Source organism: Varanus komodoensis, unplaced genomic scaffold (genome assembly GCF_004798865.1).
Source record: "Varanus komodoensis strain SLA01 unplaced genomic scaffold, ASM479886v1 scaffold86, whole genome shotgun sequence".
In the NCBI taxonomy this organism is placed as follows: Eukaryota; Metazoa; Chordata; class Lepidosauria; order Squamata; family Varanidae; genus Varanus; species Varanus komodoensis.
In genome coordinates this window covers 452,207-463,030 of record NW_025336554.1, presented here as the reverse complement: position 1 = coordinate 463,030, position 10,824 = coordinate 452,207, and the positions used below count along the sequence as shown (strand labels likewise).

Here is a 10,824-nt window from a genome sequence, read left to right as displayed (position 1 = left end):
CTGTTACTACTTAATGGATGTTACTCTGTTGGATCCATGCAATTTCTGTTTGAGGAGCTCGGTCTATTCAGTACTCTGTTGTGGTGATGTGGGCATGGTGCAAAGGTTGTTAAAGCAGGATTTCCTTCTCAGTTGAATTTCAGCCAAGGTATTCTACACAGCCAGTTCAGTCCTTCATGAAAAGTTCCTTCAGCTTTTGAGACATGATTAGCATTCCAAGTGGTATAGTTTTGGGAGTAAGTTTGTTCTTCCCCAGCCAGGCTCCTCTTTCTGTCCCCCTTTAGACTTTCACAAGTGCTTCTTCTCTGCTGCAGTTCTGTTTCCATGATGTCTCTGTGAGCTGAAGTAAGGTATCTCCAGTGGCAGCAAGATAACTTGGTCCATCTGCATAGTGGACTTCTGCCATGTCCTTCAGCCCATTCTCTGGTGTACTTACAGCCCTGAATCACAAATGAGGTGAAAGAAAAATATGGATAAATATTATAATGAGCTTGTTGATCCCACGGTTGTTCAGTTAATTCTAGTGAAAGTTGGACCATAAGGAAAACTGAGCACTGAAGAATTGAAGCCTTTGAATTTTGGTGCTGGAGAAGAGTCCTGAGACTCCCTTGGACTGCAAGGAGATCAAACCAGTCCATCCTAGAGGAGATCAACCCTGACTGCTCTTTAGAAGGCCAGATACTGAAGATGAAACTCAAATACTTTGGCCACCTAATGAGAAGGAAGGACTCACTGGAGAAGACCCTAATGCTGGGAACAATTGACAGCAAAAGAAGAAGGGGACAGCAGAGAATGAGACAGATAGATGGAGCCTCTGAAGCAGTTAGTGTGAACTTAAGTGGACTCCGGGGGATGTTTGAGGACAGGAAGGCCTGGAGGAATGTTGTCTATGGGGTCATGATGGGTCGTCATGACTTCGCGCCTAACAACAACCATCTGTAGGATATTATCTCTGGGATTAAGAGTGTTGCTGAAGAAATCCATAATGACGATGCTACTGGTTTCCAGTGAAGATTGATCATCTGCCTGCTGAAGTCAATAGATTCGTAAGCAGTTCAAGGCACCCTTCTAATAAAATAAACTCAGTCTAGCATTATCTTATATGTTTCCAAGAAGTGCACTGTCCAGGAATGACAAAACATCCAGTAAACTATTCTTGTCTTTGATGTATTTCTTTCTTCAAAAAGGGATCTCGGTGGGCACTCACCACCAAAGGAAAAACACTAACAATTCTTGGTAGTGAATTCAGATTTGCACATCAGTGAATTGCCAAGACAGTTTTGTAACATATCCCCTGACATGAGAACCTTCCATGTTTAAAGAGGATTTCTGTCCATATATTTATCCTCTTTATTTTCCATTTTTTTAAAATTTGCATATTAGACACGGCCACATTCTGTATGCACTGAGAGTTGCCATCCAGGTTCCAGCAAAAAAGTGAAGGAGGGAGAGCCGTACTGCTGCTATGATTGCATCCCATGTCCAGCCGGGAAGATCGCAACCCAGGAGGGTAGGGAATATGCATTCATTGGACAGATATTTAAAGTGGCTGTTTTTTAGATCAGAGTGATTGTTCTTCAGTGGCTGAAATGAATCTGAAGGGTTTGTAAGGGAGGGAGTTGGAGAAAGGGAAATGTGTTGCCTCTCTTCCATCACACATTGGGTCTCCATAACATGATTCACAACATCCTTCTGGATGAGCTGTCTGGATTGGAATTTGGAGATGGAAAACTGCAGTGGTTCAAACTGCAGTGCTCGGATTGCTAATCCCTGTTTCTTGTACGATGCCTTGGCAAACATGTAAGAGACTTCTCTGTGGAACCACATTTGGTGAATGAACTTTCCATTAGTTTGGTGCACAGATTGAGCTCCTTCCAGCACAGGGTTCACTCAATGCTTTCCTGGATATTTTAGCTGTTCAGTATCTGTACTTTTAACTGTTTTTCTTTATGTTCAGCCTTTGTGTTGCTCCTAGGTTTTGCTTTGGAGATTTTTTTTTATTTTACACTGTAGTTTTAAATGTTAGATTTTTACACAGTATTTTATGGTTATAGTTGTACTGATCCACACAGAATTCTTCAGCATAGGACAGCATAAAAATTTAATAAATAAATAGTAAAATACCGACTGATGGCTTTGAGGGAATCCGCAAACAATGATTGCTGTTTGACGCAGATTGGACTGTTGTGTTGCCCATAATCAATCATGGATTTCATATTTGTGTAGAAACCACACAACACAACAATGGCCTATTCTGTAGTTTCTTTGATCAAACATGGGTTTCTTGCTAGAATGAAACAGAAAAAGAAAGCAGCAATCTGTGAAGAATCATATATGAGAACTACTTGGCAAGAGTGGACATTTCCGCTGTCACCCAGCAACTAGCAGGGGAGCACCACTGCCAACAGAAAAGCTAGTCGGTGATAAGAGAACAGCACTGAGTTGTAAGGGTGGTGGAGGGAATCATCTGGCACTACCTATGAGGAACAGGCAACACTAGTCTCCTTCTTTCCATTCTGGCTGGTCAGAAAGGCATCCCAAACCCACTTTCCACAGAGGAGACAAATTGAAACCTTTGCATCATGGGAAGAAGAATTCTGCTCATGCAAAGATTTCCCTGGTTAGTCATGTTCAAGCACCACAAGTAAACAAAACAAATGTCAGTCCAGAGTTTGAGGTTGGTGGCTTCTCCATTTGTTTTTTCAGACATTCAGGATTTCCTTTGATAAAGAGTTTATGACATCGATTCCATTCTTTTGGTTTGCCTGTCTTCTTTTAATAAGCTTAACACCCTCTCTTTCCCTTCCTTTCCTTCCCAGACATGAATAATTGCAATGCATGCTCAGATACAGAGTATCCAAGCAAGAATCGGGATTTCTGCCTTCCAAAGGCCACCACCTTCTTGTCCTATGAGGAGCCTTTGGGGCTCGCTTTAGCCCTCCTTGCACTTGCCTTTTCCTTCATCACAGTTCTGGTGCTGACTGTGTTTATGAAGAACCACAGGACTCCCATAGTCAAAGCCAACAACCAGAAGCTCACCTACACTCTGCTCAGCTCCCTTCTGCTCTGCTTCCTTTGCACTTTGCTCTTCATTGGCAAGCCTCAGAAACTCACCTGCCTCCTCCAACAAACTGCCTTCTTCATCATCTTCTCAGTTGCTGTTTCTTCTGTGCTGGCAAAAACCCTCTTGGTTGTTCTGGCTTTTATGGCTATTCAGCCAGGATCCAGGATAAGGAAGTGGTTGGGAAGGGATAAGGCCAGTGTCATTGTCCTTTCCTGCTGTCTCATCCAAGCAGGCATCTGCACTGTGTGGCTGGGAACATCACCCCCATTCCCAGATGTTGACCTTTTCTCCATGGCTGAAGAAATCATATTGGAATGTAATGAGGGCTCAGGGATGATGTTTTACTATGCCTTGGGCTACATGGGCCTTCTTGCAACCATCAGTTTCACTGTGGCCTTCCTGTCCAGGAAGCTGCCCGGCAGTTTCAATGAAGCCAAGTTCATCACCTTCAGCATGCTGGTCTTTTGCAGTGTTTGGCTCTCTTTTGTTCCTTCTTACCTCAGCACCAAGGGGAAATCCATGGTTGCTGTGGAGATATTTTCCATCTTATCTTCCAGCACAGGATTGCTGTGTTGCATCTTTTTTCCCAAATGCTACATTATTGTGCTGAGACCTGAGCTGAACAACAGAGAACAGCTAATTAGAAGAAAATATTGAAGAACACTTGCCCATCCTTTCATTTAATTCATACTCTAAAAGGTTCCGCTGCTTAGGAGAAGTGCTTCAATTGTACCTGATAGAAAAATTCATATACATATGACAATTTTGACTCATACCCCCATATTCAATTTCAGCTGCTCTTCATGATGACCCTCAGCTTCTTTTAATTTCTGATGACTTTAGAATATTTCTGTAGCAAATAATGCTGACCTGGAAAAACAAAAATCATACTTCTGGACTGATGCACATATATGCATATGTACACCTGACACTGAGCAATTGCTGCTAATCTGACCTCTCTAGGTTCAATCTGAGAGAAGAATTTTCCTTTTGTGGAAGTCTGATGAAGTATTTTAACTGATATATGTAGTATTTAGAACATCTTATTTCTGTTTTTATTATTGGGATCAGAGCATGATTCATCCTGCAATTGCCTGCAGGACCAGGAAAACTCCTGGAGGTGTTTGCATGAAACAGGTGGGCAAAAATGATGCAGTGGAGCTGCAAGCCCAGAAAGCTGCAGCAGAGGATTCCCCGCTGGCCACAGCAACATGAGCTGCTTTAGTGGCTACTTCATACTCAGACTCCCAGCTTTGACTTGTCCCATTCCTGGTAGCTAAACTTCTTACACACTCTCTGCTTCTCAGAGCAGTAGTGGGCATGAAAGAAAGGTGCTGCTTCTTCAACACACAGGGCTCAATTCATGGCAAGCACCCCTCAAATCCTGGTCATAATAATCAGGAACCTAGACTTTCTACCACTAAGTTAACTGGAGCCTGGGAAGCCAATACTATGGAATCAAATGGATTTTCTGCTCTGTGAGAGGTTGTTGGGGGTTACTGCCTCCCGCTCAGAGTCCAGGGAGCAGAGAAGAGAAATTGTTTCCTTCTCCCAGGGAGGGACTCCTCAGAGCAGTGCATTGGCTGCTACCAGAGGAGTCAGCTGCCTTTATGGGGTGGAGATTGAACACAATGAGCAACTTCTGTATGAAGGAGCATGGTGAGATAAAGGACAGGCAAGGGAAAGAAAAGGGGAGGGAAACAAGGGCATAGAGAGGAATGAGATCAGAAGGATGGAGAGGATGGAGAACTGCTTGCTGACACCATGCAGACTAGAAATGGAAGGTGCAGAGACAAAAGCCAGGCCTGGGGCTGCACCCTGAGGCTGGAAAGGAGGCATAGGACACTGAGCAACAAGAGCTGGTACGGGTCTTGTGGGGAGAGGACTGGTAAGCCTAAGCAGCTCTTTCTCCTGAGCATTCACCAAGACAAGCACTGGAGCAGCTACAGAGCCAAGTGGCAAGTCTCCCAGCTTTCTCCGTGTGACTAAGGAGACTGTGGGGCAGAAAGGAGGACAGGCTTCCCATCTCCTTGTTTGTGGAAAGGTTGCAACAAGGACTCCAGGGAGGTGACACTCCCAGTCCTAGACCACCCCAAGGGTGTATGCTTATACATGCTGGTTTAGCCCTTCTATCAAGGCCGGAAGGCTGTCTCCTTTAACTTTGAACCATGTTAACTCCTGGTTAGCAGCTAATTCCCCAAATAAACTGGAGTATTAATGAAACCAAGGTTGTTCTTGGATGTCATGCCATGGAGTGGGGAAGTGTTGAGGTTCCTCTTCCCTTGTGAAACACCACATGCATCTAACAGATTCCTTGCACATCTCTACTCATACCTGGGTGGAATCGGCAGAGGGAACTATCATGCTCTATCAAAATGAAGAGAAGGAAATGCTAAGAATAGAATTAGGATGTGCAGACTTCCTCTGATGCTCACAATAGGAACAGGACTTCACAATAACAGCTTCTTACCAAAAGGCCTTATAAAATCTCCTGCTTCCTGATTAAAACTTCCCAACCTCTGCATTAGCCTTAAAGCTTTAACCTCCCAATGATTAACCTTTTATTTAAACTGAGCAATATCTGTGCGATCATAAGAAAAACAAAGTTAAATTCCATATACACAAAAAATCCCAGTGGAAAATAGTTCTGCTCTTTCAGTGAAGTATTCTGATGAAAGAAGTCTGGGCATGAGGCATATGCTTTAATACAGCAAGCACAACTTCCCTGATTGTTTCAACAGAGGAATCACAACTTTTAACTGGTACTTAATTTGCATTTGAATTATTAAAAGGGCAGCAATTAATCCTGCTGCTCCATAGAACCCCTCTGGACTTCCCAATGACCCCAGGACTCATTAAATAAAATGTATGGCAATGGCAGTCATAAATATTCCGAGAACAAGGGAGAGATGAGGAAGGGACTAGAAATAGTCAAGGCGCCTATGGTGCAATGTAGGATTCTTCTCTATTAGCAGACACAGTAGTCAGCAGACAGAACTACTGCTAAAGCAGGGATTGCCAGGCCAGAGTGCTCCACAGACAGAGCTGTTGTCCACAATGAACAGGGATTTCTGTGCTGTGTATTAGGAAAAGAATTGGTACTGAATAAAGAATGGTGCTCTTGGAGGTCTTGATTCTGGCACTGTTTTTCCAAAGCGTGTGCCTGGCACACATTCACAAATGCAGCATTTGGAAGCTGCCCTTCCCACTGCAGACCTATGTGCCAGGAGACATCCTTATTGGCAGCATCAGGATCCATGGTTCCTTCAGATCCAGTGCAATAACTTTAACTCAAAATCCACCACTAGACTCACTCAATGAACACATGTAAGATTGCAGTGCTGTTTGTTTTTATTTCTTCTTCACAACACTGATCAGTCCCAGAGCTCTTCCTCAAAAGGGTAGTTGAAGCTGCAGCCATTCATGCACACACTGGAAAACAAAATCCATAAAGAACTCTGTGTTCCATCCATGTCAATTTTACATTCACCCAGTCCTGAGTTCATTCCATCCAATCACCAGAGAATCAGGTTGCAGATTAATGCAGGCACAAACTGCGCGCACACACACACAGAGTCAATGATGATGATTCATTAATTCTATAATGTACTTTTCCCTAAGGCAGCTCCCTCATGCTTACCTATTTTTTAAAAAATTCCCACAGTACTTATTCCCTATATGGTAGCTTCTCCCATGCAGCTTTTCCACCTGTACTCAGGGGATGAGTTCCATCTAACTCAAAGCAAACTCTGTATATCCATATAGATTTGCTCTGCCCATGGTGATTCTCTTTTTTTATTATTTATTTATTTAGAGAACTTCTATGTCGCCCCATTCGCTGAAGCCTCAGGGCAGCTCACAATCATAAGTAAATAAACACAATATAAAACAGTATAGTTTAAGTTGCCCTGGCCAAAGAATAAAATAAATAAATAGTATTAACAATTTTGTGACTTGCTCATTATCTGCCTAGCGCCCAACCTCAAGGCACTGTCTTTCTAGCCATGCACGTGCAGCTTTGCTTCGTAGGTGCTGACTTCCACTCTGTCCTCGCTTGTTGCTTCTCCATTTTAGCTTCTCAGACTGGATTGCTGGAGATCTTCTCCATTTTAACATTTAGCACTGAATTGCTGTGTTGCAACTTTCTCCCCAAATGCTACATTATTGTGCTGAGACCCAATCTGAGCAACAGAGAACAGCTAATTAGAAGAAAACATTGAAAAACACATGCCTATCCTTCCCACTCATTTCTTGTCTATGGAGTTGTGATGCTTAAGAGAAGTGATTCAAACATACCTCATGGAAAAAACTAATTTCAGTATAAGATGTCCCATTTTCAAGCTTGGAATCACAGTCTACTTAGCCTTCAGCACTCATCCAGTGTGCCGTCCTGCCTGCTCACCCACCTAACTCCTGCCTGGCTCCAGCCTATTCCTATCTTTATCCTGTCTCCACCTACCCAAACAGGTGTCTGCGTCCTCTCCTTCCTATCTCAGGTTGCTCCTAAATGCGAGTCCCTTTCAGTCTCTCACCTTTGGTCTTCACCTAGATTGTGCATTTGTCTCAACCCTATCCTATCATCAGTTCCTAAACTTGGACTGTTGGAGGTTGTGCCTCTTACCTCTGGCACTCCAACGTGGCACCAGTCTCCATCCTCCACCTGCACTCTTCTCCATGCACCCTGACTATAGCTGCCTACTTCCCACATTCTAGACCTGAAACCTATCATTCTCTACTGATACTCATTTAAAACAATCAAAGTAACATGTTCCTGTGAATTGCTGAAATGGAGATGCTATAAACTTTTCTTCACATAGTGGATTCTTTGCATGACTCTACTCATGGGTGCTTGGAACCTAGAGGAGGAATGAACATGCTACATCAATATGAAGAGAGTGAAAAGCTGGGAATAGTCTTGGCATGTACCCCAACTATCCATGCAGCATCTGCCTGCTTCATCTCACACTCAGCTCAGTTCTGCAAAGGGAGCCAGGCAAAAGGAATTCTGCAAATTATCACTGAGCGCAGGATGAGCAGCTGGCAAGACAAGCAGTTCTGCATATGTCATAGATGAAGGAAATGACTAGTTGATGTGTAGGGCTCCATTCCTACTGAGCTTCTCATGACAAGTTTTCCATGACAGGTGCAGCAATACAAAGCACTAGTGGCACAAAAGAAGGATGTTGCTAGCAGTGGTGGGATCTCCACACCTGGTGAGGGCTGCCAAGCACTGGACAAGCTCACCAGGAACTTGCACTCAGAGACACAGCAAGCAGAACAGAGTCCAGGCAGACATGTCCTCTGGGCAGCCGGTTTGCCATCATATGTATGGAATGTTGGATTTCTAGACCATTGATCTGATCCTGCATGTCTTCCCTTATGTTTTGATGGTCTTCATGTTTCAACACTGAGAGCTGTACATTAATTGGTACCAGTTGAACCCATTTGCATTCATTTATCTCTGCAAATTGATTAAATCAGAATGATGGAAGAGTACAAAGACATCACATCATACATGTTCCATTTCTTGAAAGGTTGCCTTACTGGGAATTCATTTATTTCAAGAGAAAGAAAGTAGACCCTGAAAAGAGGAAATTGCGTCTTATTTTCCAGATTAGGATGCTCATACAATGCTTTCTCCACACTGGATGGATGTTCAGGGGAGAGCTAGCTGAATAAACAGGAAGGTCAAACCTCCCAAACTCCCCACCAGGTTGTCTGGTTTGAATCACCTCTAGATCATGTACTGCAACCCAAAGAAAGTCGGCCTTGAGCCTAATAGAACTTTTGAGGAGAGTTGGAATATGGGGGATAAGCATGGGCTCTCTTATATTTTCTCCAATCTTGATCCCAATAAGGAAGCCAGGCCCTTGTCTAAGGCAATGAGTATTGAATTGAATTACAAAAGCCCAATTTCATAGGAAAAACAATGAAAAGTGTGGGGACGAGTAGGAAGAGATAGGATGAAAATATTCAGCACCCACAAATCCATTGATAAAATATACTTTAAAAATTTCCAGTGCCTAAATATCTTCCACACATCATGCAGAATGGAAACAAAATGTTTCCAAAAGGTCATGGGAAAGATCATGAATGGAAAAACAGGAGTACATAGTAACTACTTCATATAAGAAGCTTGTATAAAATCCCATGTTCCCTGAGTAAAAATTCTGGACTGCTACAGTGGAATGAATTTTAACCTCTCGATTGTTTACCTGTTTTCTTGAACTGTGCAATCTATCTGCATGCACATGACAAACAAGACTATTTTTTTCATTATTCTGCACACAGAAAATACCACAAATCCCCTTTCATTGAGAAATTCCAAGCATTAATTCCCCCATGTTTAGATGCAACAACCATATTTGTCCCCCCAACAGTTCAACAGGGAAATTGCAACTTTGAACCAGTAGTCACCCTGCAGTATAATCATCAAAAGGGCAGCAATTAATTCTGCTGCTGGAAAAAAAAACCCTGGAGATTCACATGGCTGCAGGCCACAATACACTGAAAACCATGAAGGCTGCTATAAAAATTTCTTGAACAAGGCAGAGATTAGAAAGCAACTAGGAACAGGCAAGGTGTCTGTGCTACAATGTAGGATGCTTCCATATCAGCTGCCCAAACTGTCAGCAGACAAAATTACTGTTAGTAAATAGTATTGCATAGCAGAGTTGTCAAGAGTAAACAGGAAAGTCTGGGTGTCTAGAAAAGAGCTGTCCTTGTGCTAAGCATGGTGCTTGTGGGGGTCTTGCTCCTTGCTCTCTTTTCCCAAAGTGTGTGCCTGGCACGTATTCTCAAATGTAGCAGATGGGAGCCACCCTTCCCTCTGCAGGCCTACTTGCCAGGAGACATCCTTCTTGGCAGCATTGCTACTCATGGTTTCTTGAGGTCTAGATCAATAACTTTCACTGAAGAACCTGCACCAGACTCACTGAAAGGGCTCATGTAAGGATTGAGATGCTGTCTGTTTTTCTTTGTACTTCATCTATCACAGCCATGATCATTTACAAGCTCTTGCCTAGAAACTAGCTGAAGCTGAAACTTTACATGCACGCACTTGGGGAAAAACTTCCATTAAAGCCTTAAGTCTCTTTAATTCCCTCCAACTACCGCAGAATCAGGTAGCATATGAATGCAGGCATGGACACTACACACACACACGAAGAGTCACTGATCATTCATTCATTTTGCTATGCAATTTTTCCCTAAGGCAACTTCAATTTCTCAGTATCCTTGTTTGAAGCCCACTTTCTCACTTTTCCCATTTTTGCATGCAGCCTTGTCACTTGGTCCCAGGGACTGAGTCCCATCAAATTCAAAGCAGCTTGCCATTTGCTGTGGATATGCATACTGCTTTGCTCTGCCAATGCTGACCCTCATTATATGACGCACTTTTTTTCAGCACACTCCCCAAACTCAAGGCACTTTCTTTCTAGTCATGCTTCATAGGTGCTGACTTCCATACTGAGCCTCAGCTGTCACCTCTCCTTTCAGCATGGTCCCCAAGAATTACCAGCATCTCATGGCCTTGGCATTTGCAGTGAAGGAGATCAATGAGAGCCCTCACATACTGCCCAACCGCACTTTGGGCTTCCGCGTCTATGACAGCTACGACAATGCAAGAAGGACCTGCCAAGCCACCCTGCGACTCCTCTCAGTGCAGGAAAGATTGGTCCCCAACTATGCATGTGACACCCACAATATTCTAATAGCAGTTGTTGGGGCTCTGGACTCTGAAGTCTCTCTCAATATGGCAA

General features: G+C 43.3%; 1 protein-coding gene across 1 annotated transcript; it reads left to right on the top strand.

The window, feature by feature from the left end:
* Positions 1-2,821: 2,821 nt before the first annotated feature.
* Positions 2,822-3,721, top strand: LOC123016571 (vomeronasal type-2 receptor 26-like). Its single transcript, XM_044417084.1, has one exon. It carries the CDS (start codon positions 2,822-2,824, stop codon positions 3,719-3,721), a length of 900 nt encoding a protein of 299 aa, XP_044273019.1.
* Positions 3,722-10,824: the final 7,103 nt, after the last annotated feature.